The sequence below is a fragment of the Corvus cornix genome, chromosome 2, assembly GCF_000738735.6.
Source record: "Corvus cornix cornix isolate S_Up_H32 chromosome 2, ASM73873v5, whole genome shotgun sequence".
NCBI classification, from domain to species: domain Eukaryota; kingdom Metazoa; phylum Chordata; class Aves; order Passeriformes; family Corvidae; genus Corvus; species Corvus cornix.
The window spans coordinates 38199345-38223690 of record NC_046333.1 but is presented as its reverse complement, the minus strand read 5'-3'; the positions used below and the strand labels follow the sequence as shown (position 1 = coordinate 38223690).

Genomic DNA, 24346 nt, shown 5'->3' with positions numbered 1-24346 from the left:
AGGGGAAAAGTAAATCTTGGCCCTGCTCATGGTGGAGATCAAGGACATACAGGAAAATCTAAAACCTCATGGGACGACTGCAGATTTTCCAGAATTTTTGGTCATGAGTTATAGACTAGGCAGATACTAGTTCTCTGATATCGCTGATTCTATTTCAGGATGGAGGTCATAGCTTCTCAATGACATCTTGAGATCTTTTCCTGCCACAGGAGTGGCAGGACTATGTTCACTCAATGCCTCCAAATGTCTGAGTTGAGAGTGGCCAAGAAGCTGGAAATTTTGTTCTGTGGGAAATTGCAAAATGTGCTGGAGCACGGGGGCAGGACATCCTCTTTTGCAACTCCCTATAGAACATTGATATTTATCATGGAAAGGAAAGTATAAAAAAACCCCTGACATTTGGATTGCTTCAGAATAAAGGTCCTGCTCTACTCCACACTGGTGAAGACTCATCTTGAGTCCTGGGAGCAGTTTTGGGTGCCACAATGTAAAGAAGACATTAAGCCATTAGAGAGTGTCCAAACAAGGGCCACAGGGATGGTGAAGGGTCTGGAAGCGAAGCCTGGAGAGGAGTGGCTGAGGTCACTTGGTTTGCTCAGCCTGGAGAAGGGGAGACTGAGGGGAGACCTCACTGTGGTGTTCAGCATCCTCAGGAGGGGAAGAGGAGGGGCAGCTTCAGATCTCTTCACTCTCATTACCAGTGACAGAACTCAAGGAAACAGCATGAAGCTGGGTCAGGAGAGGTTTAGGTTGGGTATCAGGAAAAGGTTTTTCACCCAGAGGGTTGTGGGGCACTGAAACAGGGTCCCCAGGGAAGTGGTCACAGCTCCAAGACTGACAGTTCGAGAAGTTTCTGGACACTCTCAGGCATAGGGTGTGATGCTGGGGGTATCCTGTGAAAAGCCAGGAGTTGGACTTGATGATCCTCATGGATCCCTTCCAATTCAGCATATTCTATGATTCTATGATAAAATCAAGCCTGGAATCTGAGCATTCTGAAGCCATACAATGTAAAAGAGGTTTGTATGCTCCTCAACTCCATTTTTACCTTGATAAAAAGCAAGGATAAGGAATTACTGTTTGGCTGAGTGGCTCAGAATCAGGGAAGTGAAATTTTCATGCTGCCCTGAGTTCTCCATTGCTCACTTTGGATGCCTCAAATACACCAGTGTCATCATGGGTTACCCAGCATGGAAACACATTCCAGTCACTATTTAGGCAGTATAAAAACAAATAATCACAGGTCTGCATATATTTCCCTGAAGTCCATTGAAATCTAATGTTTTAATGTGAGACGGCCTAAATCAAAGCAAAATTTTCTGAAAAATCTTTTTTTGCCAGAAAAATGCCAGGAACTTTCACTTCCGGTTCCCTCCTCTGCCACATGTGAGAAGTCCAGGAGTGCTCTTTGGAAGAGACATCCTGAGTGTGGCACAAGTTGGTTACCAGAGGACACACCAGTAGATGGAGCACACGACTCTGCAGCGCTGTGCTTTGGCTCTGTAGCACCAGTTAATATTTTCACTATTCACTGCTCCCAGCTTGAGGTACAACAGAGCTGGATCAGACACTGAGCCTGCTGCCCAGCTAGAGCTTCCTTGCTGCTGTGCTCCAGATGAGAGGCTAGGTCTGCTTTGATGGCCACTGAATTTCTTAGCTGGGTGACTTTATTTACACGTCATTTAGTCTTAGCTTATACACTGCTTTTTATGCCATCATTATACTTACCTTCACAATTTTCTGTTTTGAAAATGTTTAGTTTTTCCTATCTTAAACAAAAAAATTCTTGCTGCTTTTTGCAAGTCCCAAAGATTTTGCACTTTGTTTGACTGCCTCCCCTGCCACATGCTCTTAAAAATCACCTAGTTCTCCATGCACATCAAACTCTAAAATTTCCAACATAACTTCATCAGCAAATTTCATGAACTTTCTGATCTTTCTGGAAGTGCTAATGATGACAAAATGAAGTTAGATTAGCTCAGAATCAATTCCAAAGTATCATCCTGTCCCCATTACTCATTTTCATCTTTCACTACCTGTCCTATCCACTTTACATTTTCAGTCCTGCTTCCAATCTTATGTAGGTTTTCCCAAATGATAGAACAGCAAATACTTTAAGAGTCCAGTCTAGAAAATCAAGTTTTTATTCCCATAAACTCTCTGGCTAGTCTAGTAGCATGTCCCTCTGCTAAGCCTGTATCAGGGTATGTCCCATTTTTCACTCACTGCTGTCTCCTGTTAGTGACTCCTTCCCCAATTTTTCTAAAGCTAAGGTGCAAGTTTCCACAGAAATAGAATTTTTAAGTTCCTTGTGTATCATTCATCTGTAAAAGAGGACAATTTCTCTCTCCCACTCTTTTTGTTACTCAGTTACCCAAGGCCAAACTGGTCTCCCACGTGAAGTCTTGATTTTGATGTTACAGTAGTTCCGGCAGAAGCAGTGACTGCTCATCATCTGAGCACCTGGACAAATCCATTACTTGAAAAAGGAAGGCAAACATCACATCAAGATAACCTGAGCATTACGTTTGCTTCAACTTTCAATCTTACCCCTTATGCTACTCTGACATTTTTCCTATAGCTCCAAATACTGAAAATATCCCCCTGAAAAAAATTTTACAGGCATGAGAGAGGGTACAGAAAGAGAAAGAATAAAAATCCATATCACCTGGCATGAAAAGAAAGGATAGATAAAGCTGCCAGTGTCAGTGCCTGACAGATTTAAGGAGTCACTTCCCAGAATGACAAGCTGGGTGAGAGCTTCTTGGAAGAGCTGTGTTGTGCACAGTCCTAAAGAAAAATGTTACGTCCCGTGGGCCTGTGCTATTTCATGGCAAGTGCTTTCAGCATACTTTCCATTTTTAAATAGCTTTGTACAAGTGGCAAGAAAGAAATTATGTCATCAAAACAGAACAATTGCGTTTGATGGCATATTAAGAGTCTGTATCTTTCAATTTCTATTATTAGCCTTCACCCTTGATAAAATAAAGATTTTACTAGTTTTCTTTAATGAATTTTAAAAATGTGATCAATTGTTCTTTAGTTGTACATTACCTACCAAGGCTGAAAGTGGTCCTCTCTGTTGGGCTTTTTAAAAATTACCCCTTCAGTGTCACTTTTCTTACTGACACCACTTTAAAACAAACTTTACCCTGATACATACAAAAATTTTTAATGTACTACAAAGCGTCCAGCCCTCTGGAAGGGCTTCTCTAGGATAGTGGATGGGCCATGGCATGCTGGGGCAGATTGCTGCAGTGCCAGGGCATGTGCAAGTTCTTTGATGACTCCGTGACTGGAACAGCTTCCCTGTTCCACTCGTGCAGCACAGCCACAGAGCAATTCATGTACAACAGACTTAGCAGAGGTTAATTGTTCACCATAATGATAGTAACACAATTGTTTTCTTCTGTGGGTTTGCCTTGAAACCTTTGACATTCTCTTTTTTGTTCCTCTTGCAGAGCAAATTTCCTTGTTTTGTTTCTCTTCTCAAAGCAATTTTTTGGTTGATCATTGTGCAGTTACAGAATTAGAGTAATAACATCTAACTGTACATCTGGAGCAAAAACATGTAATTGTGGGAGACTAGATTCAATTTAAAGAAAGAAAACCCCTCCACCAGAGTTTCTTGTGGCGTACACAGTGTATTTGCCAGGCAGTGCAGCTTTGATTGCATCTAACCTGCAATTAGCGTGAGCAATTAAGACAAAATTAACATGTGCAATTGCATTATTTTGGGATTTAACAGTAGCAATATTTAGCAGTTACTGCAGTAGACACAGTGCTCATAAGCTCAAATAATTACCAGCATTTACCAGTTACACCACAGAAAGGAGAACAGGCATGAGTGGGCCTTACCTGCAACATCTGATTTTCCATACGTCACTCAGCCACTGAAAAAACATGGAAGTAGCCAACAGGGAAGAGAGGCTGGGCACATTTGGCACTGTTGAAAATATGGGACTTAAATGTCACTTTTAGCTTATTTTTGGCTTGTCACAGAGCTCATGTATGACCTAATAGAAGAGAGCAAACTCAACACATAGTAATTCTGAATAATTCTCCTCTGCCTTCAACATTTCATATCAGTTTTGTAAGCCCTATCATGATACCTGGAGATTTAAAAAGAAAAATTATTTGAGCATGAATTAGTGCTGTGGTCTGTGTGCCTGAGGAAGCCTGAAGCACATAACAGGTTTTTACATATTCTTACCTAGTATTACAGAAATGCGACTCTACCAGTTCTACTAGGCTTCTCTTAAAGGACATTTCTTGTCCTTTAAGGACAGGTCAAATGATATTTGAAAAGCATCTTAATGCATCATTGAAGGATACAAATGAAAATACCCTTCAATTCAGCCTCATAAAAATAAAGTTAAATCTGCATCGCTAGACATGCACCTCAAGCAGATAAACTGAGATGTATAGAGTGCTAGAGTGGTGTTGAAATAAGAGATCCCAGTGATAAGACTCAGGGTCCAATCCAGCAAGGGTTTCCCATTAAATCAGTGGGAATTAGAAGCACTGCAATCATATGTAACCAGACTCTGATGATTAGTGTTCATTTATCACAGAAAATCGTGATAGAAGTCCTAAGACAGGGACGGCTGGCTCTGGGCACAATGATTTATGTGAGTGATTTTGCACATGGACCCATCTCAAAATGCCCAAAGTTTTCACAAGACACAGCCACTCAGAGCAAAATCTGCCTCCGTATCCCTTCTGTCTAAATATTTCTTTCCTTTTCTATAGAAAATTTCATTAGACGTAGACACAAGAAATTACAGGCAACAAATGGATCAGCTTCTACACTGATTTATGCACCTCACTATTTCCAGAACTTGATTTAGCATCCTGAGAGATGGAGATTGCCAGTAACTAGGAGAGGGAGCTCACAGGCCAATCCCAGCTAGCTAGAATAGCAGAAAAACAATAAAAATTAAATGCCTTTCTGCTCAGACAATTTAGCTTTTGCATTTGAAAGCACAAGTAAGATAAATTGTGACATGTTTTCACCCAAAATGCTTATTAAAGGTGATATGGGCACAGCACACAGATAAACCACATCCTGAAGCAGGGTTAAACTAGGTTTCACATGTTAAAGCTGAAGTGCTATCTATCTGGAGTGCTTAGAGGTACCTTCTATATTTGTATATGCAGTTTTAGATTGACAAATGACAAGCATAGCCTGTATTTATAAGGATGTCATTTATTTCACTTTTTATTAAAATCACCAGCTACAAAATAGACATTTTGTACATACTACTCATACATAAGCAACTATGAGAAAATTACATTAGTCCTAAAATGAAGCCATCGTATTGTGCACCTGGGACGTGGTAAGGGGTCGGAAACAATGGAAAATATATGGAGATTGAATAAGATATTCACATCACACTGGAAGGTTAACCTGTAGCTTTGAAGAAATCAGTGCACATGTTGATCAGAGAGTTATTTTCTGCAAATATGAAAAAAGTTCCAGTTTGCTCTCAGTTTAAAATACTATAGCCACTACTGCTACAGAAAGGAACTGTGTTACTCCTGTCTGACATGTGCCACAAGGGTCACAGTGTGTGGAAGCAGAGAAATGCACTAAGAACATGAAGAGAAACAAGACAGTAACACTTTTTTGATAGTGGTGGTGTCATAAAACACCATGGACCAAATTCTTAGCTGTTGAAAGCTTAGCTTTTCCATGAATCAAAGATCAAGTACTCACCAATAACCTGGACCATAAACAAAACATCCTGACACTGTATTCTGTCTTTCCCTTCAAGGTCAAAAAAAGAGAAGAAGAGCTAACAGTCCTGTCTAACTCAAGAAGCAACAGCAAAGTCATCCCCGCCATGCAGCATTCCTTGTGCACTCTGCACCCCACCCAGAGTGACGGGGAGGCAAAATAAACCTTATGGGCCCTGAACTTACTTAAAGGCTTTCCAAGATCAGGATAGCTGGTATAGCCAGAAGCACTAGGCAATAAATGATGGAGTGATTTGTAGGTATTAAAGGGCAAAATCCAGGGGCCACATTGTGATACTCATTTTCATATTACTATCAACATGGGTTTTGCTTGAAGTCCAGTGGATCACTATGATAGCACAACTATATCCACTTCCAGGACACTGGTAAAGGCACCTGTCAAGGGCTGCAGGTGACCCTTGCTCTCAGCTACTGCTCTGACAGTGTGACCTCCTTGGTTATCATTACCTTGTTAAGCTTTCCACACTATCATCCTGGAGATTGGAAGTAGGAATTTCTCTCAATGTTGGATCCTAGTACAGTGTAGGAAATTAAAACAAGGAAGCACTGTGTTTAAAAATAGCTTTCAGGAGGACAGAAAACACTATAGCAGAAAGGTTCATACTGGTCAGTGCTACCTCAACAGAATAAAGAACAAACAGCAAAACATTAAAGCTGAGTAGATGTTGATTACAAGGTGAAATACATGGCTATTTCCATTAGTTTGCTGCAACAACTTCATCACAAGAAATAATTTTCTATCTTTACAAAATGGATCATTTTTATAGAATAAAAAACAGATGAAAAGTATAGTCTAATTCTTAACACAAAGTGCAGAACTTAATTTTGTAACTTAAGATTGACCAAAAATGTTCAAATTGTTCATATCCTAAAATCACAGGAAGACCTTTTCTGATCACCACTATTGTAATTTCAGAGTGGAATTACAAATTATACACTGGTAACATAATGAGTCATCTCAAATCTGTAGGAAAATACAAACAAACAATGACAAATAAGCAATTTGCTAGATTATTAATATAAAGTGACCATGCATAAAAAATATGTCTCTTCTAGGTAAATATATATTTTTTTCCTCTGTTAAAATTTTAAAGTGCATCTAAAACTTCTAAATAAATCTTTACACTTTAGAAATAGATGAAGGTGAACAGCATTTTAGAAATTATAGGTAACTCCTGTTAACAAAGAGGTAAGTAGTTCTAAACGTTATTCCAATATTTTCCACTCTCCTAGAGGGGTGGTGGGTGGGCACCACTGGCAAACACTGACTGGACCCAATCACTGTGTTTCATAGAACCACAATATCCTGTGGGTTGGAAGAGACCTTAAAAGGTCATCTGGTTCAACCTACTCCCAGCAGGGTTGATATTGGTTACTCAGGGCTTTGTGCAGGAGCTTCCTGCAAACCTCCCGGTGTGGTGACTGCACTGAGCCTCATGCTACTGTCTGCCTGTGCTCACAGCAGAAAACCTGGGCAATCCACCTAGTTAGGGGCTTTGAGAAACTCATTTCACTTAAGTTCACAATTTCCAGTCTTATCATGTTAATTACCAACCAAACTAAAATATTGACAGAGCAGATAAGAGAATTAACTAGCATATTAAGGCTCACTGACAAATCCACTCCTAATAGCAACTTCAGAGGAATTTTGCCTGCATGCGTAAGTGACCAGTTTGAGCTACATGGTGCACAGGCACACAGTAAATAGCTACCCTTCCTGGGACATAGACACCATTTTCAAAAGCGCTCCCTTCTTGAGGAAACACTTCCAGAATGGCAGCAATGGTGCTGGAAGCAGCAGCCTGCCCCCCAGCCCCCATCAGCAAATACTTTCCTGTGAAGGGGTGTTCTACCTGCAAAGTTCTCAACACCAACCTGTAAAATGACAGTTTCCAAATTATACATCGAGCTTTTTACTACCTTTCACAAAATAGCACCAGAATGCTGCTGCCACTCTCTCTCCATAAATATCACTGTGAGCAGCACCTGATGCTGTGGAACTACAGCTACAAGTCCTTAGCAAGAAGTTCAATTTCATCCAGCAGGAAGTCCATGTCCTCTCGGCTGACTTGCGGGCTGATAACCACCTGGCGGAAGAAGTTGACTTTGCCCCGGTGAGGCTGGTACCCAAGCATCATGCTGCCTTTCTTCATCATCCTCTCCTTAATTATAGGAGCAACCTGAAAGTAGACACAAAAAAAAGGTTAATGTCACACTCAGAATACAGCATCTTTGGGCAGGAAGTGTATTTTGTGACTTAAAAAGTTTTTCTGAACTGTCTGAGTTTTGCACCCCTTGCCTGTCTTCCCCACTGCTTGCCCCAAGGAAAGCCAAGCTCATACCTGCAGGTTTAAAGCACTGAGACCCTTGGGTTCTGTAGTTCCTAAAAAGAATTGGAGCAAGATGTAAACCCTGATGATTGAGGCATTCATCTGTGACATGGGAAAAGCTGGGTTAAGGTCCCTAGTCTTCCTGATTTAGATCAAAGGTTTGAACTCAGGAAGAACATCAGCTGCAGCTGGTTAAAAGCCGGGTTTGTCTCCTTGTGATAACTAGGCTAAGCATGACTTCTTGCCCTTGATGACCCTTCTCCACCACATCTGCAAAGCATCTGCCCCTAGAGGACATTCTGCTTTGAACCCCTGTGAAACTCAAGTTGCCAAAAAAGTCAGTGTGATGCAATGTTAAAGGACAAGGCCTGATCCTGGAGTTTAAGATTTAATCTCTTAGATTTAAGGCATGAGTAGCCTTTGGCTACACCAGTCTTGTGTTGCATGGGATGAAATCTCATAGCTGTCTTACTGCAGAAAAAACCCATGAGTGAGATCGGCAGAGTCAGGTCCTTAGAGCAGAGCATTTGATCTCGTCCCAGCAGGGCTGTTAACTTTGGCCAATTAATCCTGTGCACAGCTTAAAGCATGTGAATAGTTCTGCGTTGTCATGCATGAAATAGGTCATAAGCTTAAATGCATTGCTGGACTATTCCTTGGAAGGCAGAATTAAGTATTTTGACAGGAGTATTTTTTAAAAGGTCTCACATTTTAATATATTAGTAATAACACCAAGGTATTTCAGAACAGCATGTTCCTTCTCTTCCCTTTGTGATGGTTTGACTTTGAACTAAGAAAATAGGTATGTGACCTAACCTTGATTTCTGCATTAATTTATTTCAGCTCTAAAGCTTTGTGCCACATACTACTGCCTGATTTGCAAAAGAAAAATTATGACACCAACCTTACCTTAATAGCTTTATTTTTACATGGCATATTTCAGTAGTCTTTTTAGCTTGGATAGAAACAGATAAGGTTCTCAACACTAACAGCCTAGCTTTACTGTGTTTCTTTAGTGCCCCAAGAACAGGTTGCAGCAGCAGAGGAGCAGCTGCCATTTCCTCAAAACAACATTCCAACAGCATGGACATAAACTACAAGTAGCTACTTCTAAATGCATTAATCTAGTTTGCTTGTGGGAATAGCATTCAAATTAATAACAAATTTAATTTAATATATTTCTTATCAAATCAAATCCTCTCTGCTTCGGACCAAACATTCCAAACTGCACCCACGCCAGCTGTGTCCTGAAATTACCTTGACATTATGACATCGTGTCCCAGAACTGTTGTGCTGGGCACCATGTACATACAGAAAATAAAAATTTCCTCTACTTCTGTACTTGACAGAGCCCCCAGGTGACTTCTGCTCATGAAATAAAGACACTACAAGTGCAAGGGGAGAAGCAAATTCTTCTTAATACACTTTTTCAGGGTCTTCTTTAAGATTCAAATCCCTATGGCAACTTTTAGCCTTTATTGATGTTCCATCAGAGTTATTTCATCTTTTGTATCACATTATCGATTCTCTTCATCCCAACACCTGGTGCTCCATCATCCATCATCCCAAAATGTGCAGTAGCACAAATGGAGGCCATGAAAGCAAAAGCATTTACAGCTTCAGTAATCTGAGGACTGTAAATATACTGTATTTCAGTAGCTCTTTGCTGGTGGAAAGGAAAGGTAGAAAAACTTCACTTTAATGATCTCATTTATTATCTCATTCATCCTCCATGATAATGAAGCTGTCCTCTTAATTTGAAGTGTGTTCATCCCTTCTGTTCATCAACACTTCCCACATAAAGAAACAAAACAAAACACAAAACTGGTTTCTAGGCTTTTGACAGGATTCATTTTGGAAAGACTTTCCATCAAATATTTTGCATGTTCTTTTTGCTAAACTGGTGCAGTCAGTGTAACAAAACTGTCAGGGATCCTATCCACAGAAAACAGTAAGGAACAGAATCTGTGTTCAAATGCTTAACTACATGTCTCACAAAAGAACCATTAAACGATACCTGCATGCTGAGGCTTGGACTTGAGTGGCACAGGGTATGACTGCTAACAGAAGGGAAAGGCAGCTACCACTTTGCAGCAGAAAAATTAGACCTATAAGAAACTAATTTCCTAGCAAGGAGTTCAATGTGTTTAATTCCCCCCAAAGTCAATGAGACCTGAGGATGCTGAAATATCAGAAAGAGCTGCACAGCCCCATTCAGGATAGGCTCCTCAGAAAGCAATTTAGTGAGAGTGAGATTGCTTCACCAGTCCAATTATTTTCCTCCAGAACTTAGTTCAAATTGTAAATCTAATTCTTTGTGTGGCCTATCCGTGGAGCAGTCTCAAAATTTTAAGTGTAATATATCCTAAACTTGAAGGTCTCTTTTCTCCTTCGCTCCCTTCACCTCTTCCTTCCCACTGCTAGCCTCCCCTGCTAATCCAGCCTGGCGATTATTGTTTCAAATGCTCACTACAGCAGCATAGAAGCTATCAGACAGGTCCTTCTTCCACCTAGGAATGCAGGCAGGGGGTGCCGTGTGTGCAAGGCCGTTCTACAGCAGAGCTTCCCACACTGCACTGTGCAGCCACAGCCCAGGCAACTCTTCCTAAGGATTGATGGGTTCATCACAGTCTGCCTGTGCAGAGCTACACAGCAGCTGTAACAGCTCATACTTCCCTTTCTATTAATAGCAGAGCCTTTTAAAAGAGACCAAAAATTGCAGAGTAGTTTAGCTCCTTCTCTACCTACCTGAGTAACAGGGTAACCTCTTTTCCCACTCTCAGCCAGCACTTAGCCACACTACAAACAGAAAGTTTTAGCCCTAAACTTTAAGCTGTTTCTGTCAAGAGTCCAGACCACAGCTGATCCTCATATATATTTACATGGAAGATGCCAGTGCTCCTTTCCAGCACATACACACACAGAGCAGTGTGATGAGTATCTGGGACCAGCTCAGACACTACAGCTGAAGTGTCTAGTGCACCAGGGGGATCAGAAGAGCAACATATCTCCTTTTCCATATCTCAGGTATCCTTGAGAAAAGTAATTCTGCACAGTCATACCAATACCTTTAAACCACTGTGTCCTACTAATTGACTCACCAATGACACTTAATCCAAATTTCTCCAACACTTTGAGAATTTCCATCAGGCTCAGGTTGTAACAGCATAACACACTTCAGCAACCAGCATTACAGAATGATTCAAAAAAGGATTGAGCATATTCTCAGCAGGAGAATCCAACACCTAGTGTCTCCAAGAGCTAGTTCCTAAGTTTGGACAATAAAAAACTTTTCAGAGGACTTGATGAAACCCCTATTTGAGACAATTTCTTCTTCTTTCAAATAGCAAAGCCTCCAAATCCATTCTCACTTTAGTCAAGCTATGCAAGCCTTGTTCTTAGGCCAAGAGCAGCCTTCTAGCACATGGTTTTCTTGTGCAAAGGGAAACCTCCAAAGCAGCTCTGTAAAACAGGTAATGTTCTCACTCCATTAGTCATGGCACAGTACTGTACTTTGGAATTTATCCACTGTTAGCTGCCTATTGGTGAACAGTATGGACACTTGTGGGAAGAACTGGTTTGTAAATTTTATTCTAATAACAAAACAAATAAGAAAAGTCGCAATAAGATAACCAGGTGCTTGACTTTTTCAAATCACATAATCTCATTGACTTCTAAAATACATACCCCACTATCACCAGTTTGGAGTTCAAGTTGTGCACTTACTCCAAAATAGCAGATACCTTGTGATGTGAAGGAATAGAACAGAGTAATCTGGCTCCTTTGTTTATATGTGGTAAATGCACTGAGCCCCCAGCCCCAGCTGCACTGGTGCTGCTGGGTATGGATAGCCAAATAAGTTGCTCTAAAGAAAAGTAGAATTTCCCAACAAATATGCTATCTTGCTCTTTTTTGCTGAAATAAATAAATCAGCACCTACTGGTTTTAATTAGCCCCTTACTTTTCTGCGCTAATGTTGTCTCTGACAATTGCAAATAACAGATATGCTGAAAGTGCAAGAAAGCTCAGGCTGGACAACTGCACAATAGCTTGCTGATAATGGAAGACCGTGTCAACCTTGATTAATAATTTCTTTCTCTAATACCCGCTTTTAATCTGTAAGTGATCTCATTTTAGACCTAATTCAGTATTTTCAAACTGTCCCATCACAAATGATATTCCCTGCCCCTGACACTGTACTTCTGTTACCTGGATGCCACCTGTACTGCCCTCGTTCTCACAGACTCCAGCTGGATTTCTCTAGTCATACCTGATGTTACATATCACAACATTTTTTCCAAACTGTAGGCTAGAGGCTATAAGCTTTAAAAGCAACATTCTGTTATGTTTTATTTAAACACTAAGGCAAAAGGAGCGAGTTGCAAAATTGCTAACAACGTTGGGTAAAAATATTCTGCTAAGCAATCAGTTTATGAAAATATATTGCTTCAGGGGGGAAAAAAATGCGAATTTGACAAATAGCCTAAGGTATCATCAGCCATAAAAATAAAGAAACCAGAAAAGACTAAACTTCTTCTAAAGTTTGGAAACAAACATATTTTGAGTATTTGTTTCAAAACATTGTTTTCAATTAAAACTTAAATTCAATTGGAAAATGAGCCATTTTTATTAAAGCCAGTAGAAAAGGACTGAGGAAATTGAAACTATGCAAATGCTTCATTTAGCTTGCCTGAAAAAAACTTTCTGGTCAACTAAAACCAAGAATTGCTTCCAATTTCTCAATTCAATGGCCAAGCAAAAAAAAAAAAAAAAATCACTATTTGTACAACCATAAGTATGTGGGATCAAAAGTGCTGATGCTGCTTAAATAAAACATCTGTAGAACTTTTGTCCCTCAGAAAAGAAAGTATGAGAAAACTCAGGGGACTGCCCATTCTGCTGGCAAAACCTGTCTGGACATCTCATGTGAACAGCTTTGAGTAGTATGGATGAGTCTAAATGTGCTAACCCTGCAAGAACTACAAAGACAGAATGCCTACAAAAACTAGTGTTAATACTGGCAACTGCTAGCAGAAACGTTTTTCCAAATCTTCGGAACGGCTCCCAGGTGGCTGAGCATCTCTGCAACATAAAGCTGAAGAGTTATTCCAGCTGCTGGCAGCAGCAGCTCCAAGTCACAGAACCCCACTCTGCTTCTCCTGATACTAATTTCCAAATTGCCATGGACTTCAATGGAAGCAGAATGTAATTATCTAAATTTCCTGCTCAAGCCTCTGCTTCAGGTGGTAGTTTGCAAACAGCCTTCAGCTCTTACTATAGAAAGCCACATTCGCAGTAAATCAATAACCTTTCTAGGGATCCATAAAAGCAGGCTAGACAGCACTGGAAGAACAGGAGCATATTAGCAGCTCAAACTATTTCTCTTCCTCAAATACAGCCTTGATTAAATTTTCCAAGGTACAGAATACCACATGAGAAGCTGGCTGAAGATTCGTAGCTAAAAGACAAAAAAGCTGCCCTTTTGACAAAATGGAAAGATCACATTCTCACGATTTCACAGATATGAGAAACACATTTTGTGTTCTTGTCTCGATTGTTCCTTGCAATGGAAGACAAGTTTATACAGAACAGTCCCTCTCATCTGACCACAAAAATCTATTTTGTCTCCCCCAGGAGGGGCAAACTTTCATTTGGAAGGTCATGATTTTTACTTGAAAGACCACTATTGGCTGTTCAAAGTCTGCAAGTTATTCTTCCTACTAGAAGTGACCAGTTCGACTTCATGCATATTCATAAGAAAACAACTATTGTACAGCAATTACCACAAAAAAAAAAAAGTCAATAAAACCCCAATTAATGAAGTATTTGGACACAATCCTAAATTTTTGCATAATGGACTATTAATTTCAGGGGTTCTTCACAATACGGTTTCTTATCTTGCTTAAATGACAGAACAGTGGTTCAAAGTACTGGATACAAACTTGACAAATAGGACTGGTCCCAAACCCTGCCAGAGGATGTTTGGACAAATTACTACATCTCTTTTGGGTAATATGTTTCTTTTTTCCTATACAACCCTTCAGAACAGTGAAGTCTATGTGTTCATACATCATCCATTGGTGAGAGTTGGTCTCTTCTCCCAAATAACAAGCAATAGGACAAGAGAAAATGGCCTCAAGTTGCACCAGAGGAGGTTTAGATGGGATATTTGGGAAAATTTCTTCACTGAAAGAGTTGTCAAGCACTGGAGGAGTCTGCCCAGGGAAGTGGCTCAATCACTATCCCTGAGTGTATCTAAAAGCCATGTAGATGTGGTACTTAAGGACATAGTTTAGTGATGGACTTGGCAGTGCTGGGCTAATGGTTGGACTCAATGACCTAAAAGGTCTTTTCCAACCTAAATGATTTCATGATTGTATGATTCTATCTATTGCAATCAGCCCTGATACAAGTGTACAGAGCATCCACAAGGTATGATACATGTATTTAATAAGTTCTCTGTTAAGTAGGTCTCACAAACACCTGCCACCACATGTCTGCTGCATTTCCCAGTGTGGCTGCAGAAGATAAGCTTGATATCAATTATTGCAGTCAGTATCAAGTAAGAACAGTAGCTGACATTTTAATATCCTTCACTGGATGCAACACAAATGAACAAAACACTTTCCTTGGTTGGCTGTAATCACAAAACTAGCTAAATACTATAAATATTTGGAAGTAATAGTGCTTTCATCGTATTTTAACACAAAGAAAGTATATTCCCCACTGCTAAATATCTTTCCTTGCCTCTTGCTGCATCATCAGTTGCTGGCTTTAAAACAGGATTTTCCCCTCTTGGTGATAATTAAAAACAAACTCAGACCATTTGTCAGCTGTCACACCAACTCGGACAATCGAAATACCAAATATTTGCACACCCAATCACAGCTTTGTTCCTGTAGCCAAGGCTCTCTGTAAAACCCAAACATGTTTTTCTTTTGTCTAGAATTTGTTCTGGGCCCACATCCCTAAACCACTAATAAATTATTGCCTTACACTATTGCGCCAGTGTTCCCCTTGTGCCACACCAGGCAACAAAAGCAGAAATAAGTGCATTTGTCAAAATAGCAGTAACCACTTCCACATTCTTCAGAGCAACTAACATATCAAACAAGAAAAGATGCTGCTGTATTTTTGTCCCAGAACCAACATTCTCTGTGCATCTTCAAGTCACACTCAGGGCTGCACAGTAGGTCCACACTACTATATATTGCACATCATCTTCCCATCCACTGCTTTTTTGCCAGAAGACACATTAACCAACCCCACAAATCACTGAAAATTACCTGAATAATAGGAGATGGTGAGCTAGCTTCAGATTTTGATTGTCTTAAATGACTTCTTTAGGCTGGTCACTTATGCAAGAGAAAATAGCCTTCAGACAAAGGCTTTCACGCTAATGGTATTGGCCTCTGAAAAGGAGGAGCCAGGACAGACAGCCCCCAGAACAGAATCAGCACTTGGAACAAGTTTGTGTGTGTTTTTACTTACAGCTAAAAAGTACATTGGTGAACAACACAGCTTTCCAGGTGTACTGTCCCATGTCTGATTCTGCCTGAGCATATGTGGCTTCTCAAGACAATTCACATGGAATTCTTATTATTTTTCTATTATTTCTGTGTTGCTTTACCAAGGTCTTATTAACAAGCCATGTAGAAAGTGCAGGGATCAAGGAAACGCCAGAGGCTTGCACACAACACTATGATTCCAGAGTTCTGACCTTTAAGAGAGTTGAGCACTGCTCTCAACTACTTTTATGAAACTTACAACTCTAGGTTTTATAAAAGCAATTATTTTAAAAGCTTTCACGGCATACACAAGGTTCTTCTGTGCACCATTTTATTGAATTCTCATTTTAGTGACTAAGATTTCCAGTCTTTCAACCCTGCCAAAGCTCCCCTTCTCCATCCAGGACGAAAGGGTAGCATGTCATCTTGAAAGCAAGAGTAACAAAAAAACCTATCCTTTTTCATTTCTACGCATGGGGCTGAGATTCCACTCTACAGCACTGAGGGAATAAAGAAACCACAGTGCAATCTGAGTGTCTGGGGCTGGGAGGAACACTTTACAACAGGAGACGGTTGCATTACATGGTGACACAAGTTCAAATACTTGACATGCTTCTAGTGTAGAAAAAGGAATGTCACTTCAGAAAGTTGGAATGATTCCCAGCTGTTAAGATCTTATTTACTATTTGCACAATTCAGCTTCTGGTATAAGATATCAGCACCTTCTGTATTCCCATTACAGTAAGAATTACTGAGCAGTAATGCATATTCTTTAACCAGATCTAAAGAAAAATGGGTATTTCAACAAAACTAGATAACTTTTGTGCCTTGATTTTTTTTCCTTAATGTCATCATAGTGACTTTCTCAGAGACTGCATACAATATCTTGGGGAGCATGAGGGGATGGTGTCTACCATGACCCAAAATGCTAACACAAAAGTAAGGCTGTTGTCTAATTTGACCATGCAATTTAACAAAGTAAATGAGCCCATTTGCCCCTCCACACAGTGAAATACAAGACAAATAATTGTCAGTTATCAAAATAATTTTCCTACCTGAGACTCTTTTTTGTAAAGCTTGATATGGCTATGAAATAAAGGCCACTGAACCCTATCAAAGTCAACACAACACTTCCCACGTACATCTTTCCCCCAGACAATGTTCACTCCAGCTCAGCCTTGCTCCTCTCCTCATTCCCAGTGAGCTGTTTTATCTTTTTTTTTAACCCCAGCTGAAATCCAGCATATGTTACAAACCTCTGTGATTAATGCATGGACAGCCAGGAAACTGAAAGAACAAAGCAGAATCTCTAGGGTGTCAAAATGTGCAATTTTATAGCAGTCTGAAAGGGTGAAAAATGAAAGGAAAATTATGATTTGCACCTACGAGTATTTGCAAACTAAAGAGCCAAAATACAGGTAATGATGATTGATAATAGTCTTAGGTAAGTAGAACTAGACTGCAGTCAATCCCTAGATAATTTAAGGTCAGTTGAAGGGGGAGCAACAGACTGGGCACAAAATTTAGAATCCATTTTGCAAGGATTTGTAACCTCAAAGGAATACACGAAATAAAAATCTGCTGACCTTGGGCCTAAACCCTAAGAGTCATAGATATGGCTCAGTATTCAGAGGTGCAGATGAAATCTTCTAATTCTGTACACCAAACTTCTCTGAAGACCTTATTCTTTCATCAGTATGACCAGGAATTCCCTGTGGACTATGGTAAATGCCACAATTTCCCTTAGTACCACAACTATCTATAAATCACACACAATCTGGAGGAAAATAAAAGCAGGGTAAAGTGTTTGCATGTTTTTGTCAGGGTTCTGCACCAGCATAGATATCCTTACAGACAAGGAGAGAGAATGAGAACAATCTTTTGATCTTTGAAAGCAGTTATGATCTGCTATATAAAACTCATCCATTAAAGTCTGCTAAATTTCACTTCCTTTATTGAAAAAGCTCTGTAGAACTCAAGAAATACAAATAATCCTCCTACAAAAGATTATAAAATCTCTGATTGGTCAGTGTGTCTGGAAAAGATTCTCTACATTAATCAACATTCACCTACAGAACTCTGCCACTGAAGTCACAGGGAGTTTTATATCTAAATTCACCTGTGGTAGAGTTAGACTAACCCATGTTTCCTAATAAATATCACCTATTAAATTATTTATTGTTAAATTATCTATTAAATTTGAAAGTAAGGTCTAAATATCTGCTGAATGGATATCAAGCTCAAGGATTTTCTATTGCTTTTAGAGGAACACTTCTCAGTTATAAAAAATTTTTTAGACTTGTAGATATTTCTGGCCATACTGACCCCTTTGGAGAGTAACAAAAAATCCCTCCCTTGTAGGCATGAAAAAGAAATATATTCCATCTCATTCCTCTTGAAATTATTACAGCTAGAAAGGAATCTGTACTTAAATATCTGAAGAACAAAATGAAATCCTATGAAGAACTTTGTATCTCACTACACATGAAAGAGCAGGATTTCCTCCCACTCTTTCCCCCAAAAATTTCTGACACCACTCACAACATCACACAAGTATAAAGACTGCTTAATTGAGCAGATGATGCAAGCTATACACATTTTCTGTGGCATTAATAGTAATTGATTTTTTCTGAACATCTCTGAAATTTCTTATCAAGCAACAGCAAGAAAGGGCAGTTTTATGTGAAGAAAGGACAATTTAGGGCCCAGACCTTTTTCCCTCTATCTACAAATTCAATGTTTACTTTCAGTTCCTGCAAGAAGTGTTTGATGCAGTGGGAGGAAAGTGCAGCTCCTCCCTCTTCCTACTGAAGTTGGCGATAGGAAACAGAAGAGTGCTAACGTAATAAGTAGATACTAATTTAAGTGGACACAAGCTTAAGATTTATTGACCTGAGAGCAAGAGGTCAATATTTATTCAGAGAACAATAAGTCTTTATACTTCGTTCTCACAGTTGTTAATCCAATATATTATTAAATCCATCCCATTAAAGCTAATCAGACTGTGTGTCCTCATGGGCCTTGTTGCCAATAGTCATTAGTATTGCATGGGTCGTTATTACTGTGCTTTGATAATTAAATCATATAATATTCAATAAAATTAAATATATGGGGATATAAATATTTATTTTTCTCTACCATGACTATATTGTCGTGCATTTCATTAGGTTTTTCTTCATGCTGCTGTAGACCTTTCTTACATTCTTCTGCCAGGACCAGCCCAGCTAAGGAATCTAAAGCTCTGTTTGAACTACACCATTTTCTAAACTTTTTCATTTGTCTTAAAAACCTGATACTCTTAAAGCCACATCCATCTACTTGTCATACACTACGCAAGTAAGAAGGAGAGTCACAAATCAGTAAGTAGCTGCTGTTGGGGAAAAGAAAAAAAAGGAAAAAGAGCCATACTCCTGAGTATAAGTGAAAAATTCCTTCTATTTTGGAGTTTTACAGTGCTTTCCGTCCTCACATTTCAATGTACTTCTTAGATAAGAAAAAATACTATTATCTCCACCTTAATCTCTGAAAGGAACTGAGTCACACAGAAAGGAAATAATGACTGAGATCTTAATCACAACTCTGTGCCAAAGATAGATGCCACTCAGGTACATTAGTGAGCAGGACAGAATATTTTTAGTGCAAATTGGCCTTGCAAATACTCTCGCAGAATGCAGACAGATTCATCCCATTTGGGTCAAAGAGCTTTCCTTCCTGGAGGAACCTCAGCTGAACTGCAGCAGCAGGATGCAATGCAGAGTGCCCCGCTGTCAGTGCAGATGCCAGCTCCTCCAGCTCCTGCCAGCTCCTTAGTTAGCACTCCATGAACTCACAGCACACACCCAAGGCTGCTGACTGGTGTGAGCTTCACTCTTGGTGAAGGCTTACTGAGGGACCACAGAAAATCAAAGCCTGGTCACTCCATCTTCTTTATACCACACACATCACTAACATAGGCTACCATTTCCCAAGGTCCAGCTCTGTATATTGACTTAGATTGATCTTTGACAGTATTTTTCCTTCAGGACCTACACTGTTTACAGACTGTAGTTGGTTATTTTTGTAAGAGCCCTGCACATCAGGGGAGCAACAGCTTGAGAGGAAGTGTTAGGTACATTGAGCTTTACTATGTGTTACCTAGAGACACAGCCTACAGCACTGAGGATAAAATGGGGAAAGTAAGGTTCCATTCCCATCATTTTGGCAGTCTAAAGGTTAGACATCTAGCCTATGCTAGCCATCTAGGTTTTGCCTTTAATTAAGGGAGAAAAAGAGGCACCTCTAGAGACTGATTCATCTCATTCTAGAGTAAGACAGGCCTTAAGATAGATGGGCTCAATTTGGAAAAGCTCCTCTCCTCCTCCATGGGCTTCAGTGGAAGACCTCTGCCTAAGTTTTAGCTGGCTAAAGCAAAGTAAGACAAAGTCCATGCAGACAGTTTGTCTTGAATCAAAGCTATCTAAAACCCATGTTCCTCTGCTTTTTCTAACTGCTGGATTGCCCCAAAAGCCACACTGGACACAGGAGAGAGGGAGGATATCTAGAGTACAAGCAGACTCAAGGGGAACCAAGTGCTCCTCCATGACTATAACATAACACACTATGAAGTCTAAGAAACAAAAGCCTGCAAAGGAACGCTAATAACCTGATCAGTTAAAATGGAGAACATCACATTAATTACTCCTCTGACTATCAGAAGAGGATAATTGCCCCTGGCATGCAACACACAAAGAGAAATAAATGAAAAACTGTCACAGGAATGCTAGGTGAGGGGATCCTATGGGATGCAGAGGGAAGAAAATTCTGTGTCTGTAGAAAGCATAATATGCGATGCCTAGGTGAAGAACTAAAGGTGTGAACAGAGAGAGATCAGGAGGATGGGGGAAGTTGAGGAAAACCCCATGCAGCATTACAGGTTTGGGGCAAAGTGGCTGAAAAGTAAAGGACCTGGCGGTGCTGTTTGACAGCAGCTGAACGTGTGCCAGCTGTGCCCAAGTGGCCAAGAAGGCCAATGGCATCCCGGCCTGTATCAGCAATGGTGTGGCCAGCAGGACCAGGGCAGTGATTGTCCCCCTGTGCTCAGCAGTGGTGAGGCCACACATCAAGTCCTGTGCCCAGTTCTGGACCCCTCACTACAGGAAAGACATTGGGGTTCTGGAGAGAATCCAGAGAAGGGCAACAGAGCTGGGGAACAGTCTGGAGGGTAAATGCCATGAGGAGCAGCTGAAAGAGCTAGGGTTGTTTAGTCTGGAGAAAAGGAGGCTCAGAGAGAACCTGCTAACTCTCCACAACTACCTGAAAGGTGGGGGTAGCCTGGTAGAGGTCAGCCTCTTCTCCCAGGCAACCACTGACAATACAAGAGGAAATGGCCTCAAGCTGCACCAGGGGAGGTTCAGGTTGGACTTCAGGAGGAATTACTTCACAGAAAGGGTTGTTAAACATTGGAATGGATTGCCCAGGGAGGCGGTGGAGTCACCATCCCTGGAGGCGTTCAAGGAATAACTGGATGTGATACTTAGTTGCATGATCGAGTTGGCAAGGTGGTGGTCCGTGAAAGGTTGGACTCTATCTCAGAGGTCTTTTCCACCCTAATTGATTTTGTGCATAAAAATAGAGGGAAAGTAAGATAAGCAAGGCAGATACAGAGAGACAGATGGTCAGTATCCTTACCTAGATGAACTCTGCACCTAATCACTGCACACTACCCATCATTCTTATTAAATCCTATTTCTTTCTTCTGTGTGGGTGTGTGAACATTAATAAACTCCAAGATAGACAAGCCAGCTAGCAGGACAGGAGGTCTGAATACCTGCAACCAAGGTGTCAGCAACTGGATAGACTCAATTTCTGAGCCCAGCTACTAGAGAGACAGGAATATGCGTATGTTTCAAGACTTCAGTCCTTACCAGCTGAAGAGAACATGGTTATTTGTAGTGTCCATGTCTGTATGACATGAATTTAGATGTGTTCATGGGGGTGCCAGTAAAGACACTGCTCTCTGTGCTGATCTCTGCAGCCAGCTGTGTGTATATAATGTATTGTTGGTGTGTGCACATGCACATGTGCACCTCTTGGAATTTGTGTACTTGAGGGCAGGGAACCACCGCGGTCTCACACCTATTGGGCTGGAACAGGACAAATGTTGCTGGGTCTGAATTTCCAGTGCTCTGAAGTCTTTTCTGTGGTTGATAACCCAAGCCAAACCATTCTATGATTCTGTGATTTTCACTGAAATGGTTGGGACCTGTGCTTTGAATAATTTTCTATGTATAAGAAATCATTTGCATTTTATCCCAGGAGCATCCCATTGGTCCCACAAATGCACACTGATCATTGGGAAACTCTGTTTGGGGTAGAGCTTCATCTGGCATGAACTTGAAATGGAACTTCCGACTAGGATTAAATCCACATACGTTTTTACCTCATTATTCTATCATATGTTAAGTTCTCTATGATAAAAAATTAAAATGCACAGAATGAGGCAATGTGATGCTTGCATTTCTGAGGCTGTTTGAGCAAGAGCCATCTTTAACCAAGAACAGTTGTGAGAATACGTGCTAACGCCATCTTAAGGGTGTGCCTCAGCTCTCTTGACGCTATTTCCCTTCTATGTTTGGAGCCAGTTTTTATAAATTTAGCACATACCAATTCCTTTGGTGCACTGCTGCCAAGCTGGCCATGTGTACATGCAAAGATCAATTTTTCCTGTAAGCACAGATTACTTGCACGCATATGTTACATATGTAATACATGCAGCTGTGTAGGACCAAGTTAGAATGAAAGTCAAGATTGCAGCGGACTCCTCCAAAAACAGGAACACAAAAAACAAGCCAAAGGAAAAGCTCCATCTTGTACATGGCACAGCTCTCCAACAGGCTGCAGAGCAAATGACTCTCACATCTAGCATGGCTATAGGCTATTGCCTCCTACAAGCTTCAGACTGTAGTTATTGTACTTCCCTCAGATGATTCTCATTATAACTGGGATGAGTGCTGAGTTAAAAACTCAGTGTATGAATCATATCATCAACTCAGTTGTCTGGAATTTTGCTTTTCCACGCATTTCCTTGTTGCTACACAGATCACCAGTGTAAAACACGTTGTAGCTGCATCGAATTTCCTTTTGCTCTTTTAACGCTACAATAGCCTGTGAGCAGATACTTATCCACTGCTATCCAGTGATGATCTTTGCCTTCACTGCCTGCCTCACAGAAGTCACAAAGAGTTACAAATATTTATGCTGAGGTTAAATCCAAGGGGGATCTCTTTATCCAGCTTCTGGGATAAAGCCTCTGCATTGAGTGCATGTGTTCTGCTCAGGGAAAAAAAAAAAAAAAAAAAAAAAAAAAAAGACAACCCAGATGTTCAGTTTAAGCTTAATTTAAGCCATGCCATTGCTCCATGCACCATCAGATCGCATCCATCTTTCCATACATGGAGGTAACTCCATAGCACTGCATCTTTTTCCATAGCCATCACCTCTGGCACCTCCTCCCACACTGGAGCAGAATGAGGGTCGTTTCCACCAGCTTTTGACCTTGCCAGGGAAAGGATATACATATATGAGTGGTTCTGAGCCCTAGTCACAAGACAGGCTGCTTCTTCCTTACAGATTTACACAGAGGACAAAACATAACTGTTCCCTGCTATTAACATTTACTGTTCATGTGACAGTCTCCTTCATTTAGCTGTTTATTTGAACTATATTTATTTGGCCTATAATAGCTATAGTACAGTCCAGTGTGTTGTACAACATCATCTTACAGTCCTGTGTGTTGTACATTTCCTTTCTGTCTAAACATTGCACCATTGATATTTTCTACCTACAGTCACTCTGCACAGTACTGTACTAGATTTCCCCTTGTCCTGGATCTCTCTAGGTCCACCTATCAGCCTCCATTCCTGAACATTATACCTTGGCTTTTTTAGTAAAAGAATATTTTTGACTGATTCTCATCAGTGGAATGCATTTTTTCCAGTTACAGGATCCAAAACACATTTTGCAATCTTTCCCTTTGACACCAGTAGTAATCTCAAAGTGTGGGGCTAGAGCAGGTTTTGTAATTTCAGGGTGGGCAGTACAGAAATGGTTTCTCCTTGGTTTGTTTTTAATCCAATAATAAACTGTAATCATGTTTTCAGAGTAATGTCCCCCCCCTTTTTCATTACCACCTTTCATTAACCAAAGGTAATCAATCTGTACATTCAGAGACTTAAGTTTCAGTCCATAGCAATTATTTCAAGAACTGGCATATTTAAATTCCTGTATTGTGGAAACAACACTAACCCCAGCTTGAAGTTATGGAATATTTGATGAATGCTTTACGATCGAACAGACAGAAGCACTTCCTACGCTTTTATCAAACAACTGATTTTAAAAAATCACAGTTACATCAGGATATATGAATTTAGCAGCACCTCTACCTTAATCTCTAAGATGATTGTACTAAAGTGATTAATCATTGATGGTCAGCAAGAAGAGTTTAAAAGCTTGGTAGGGAAAACTGTCAGTCTTGTGCTTTCATTTTCCACTGTCAGCTGTGACTTTGGGTAGCAGAAGGGAGCACACAACTTGAGCTGCTTTTCATCACCATCTAGTGCATGAAGTAAAGAACTGCATGGCTTTAAGGAGTGACTGATTTAAAGTTAAGCAGCAGTAGGATTACAGTTCTTGTCATCATTTCTAGGAGACCTTAAATAGGCTTAGAGAACTTGAAAAAGCAGGAATTTCCAGATGCCCCTAGCTTCCTGA

At 40.3% G+C, this 24346-nt stretch overlaps 1 protein-coding gene across 4 annotated transcripts in view; it reads right to left on the bottom strand.

Annotated features, from left to right (window-relative positions):
• Positions 1–5191: 5191 nt before the first annotated feature.
• The window catches only part of GADL1 (glutamate decarboxylase like 1), an 83433-nt gene continuing 64278 nt past the window's right edge, over positions 5192–24346 (bottom strand). For all 4 annotated transcript variants that reach the window (XM_010398906.4, XM_019285883.3, XM_010398907.4 and 1 more), the window contains one exon: positions 5192–7940. In XM_010398906.4, coding sequence (XP_010397208.1) covers positions 7767–7940 — 174 coding nt within the window. In that variant the 3' untranslated portion in view covers positions 5192–7766. The remainder of the gene's footprint in view (positions 7941–24346) is intronic.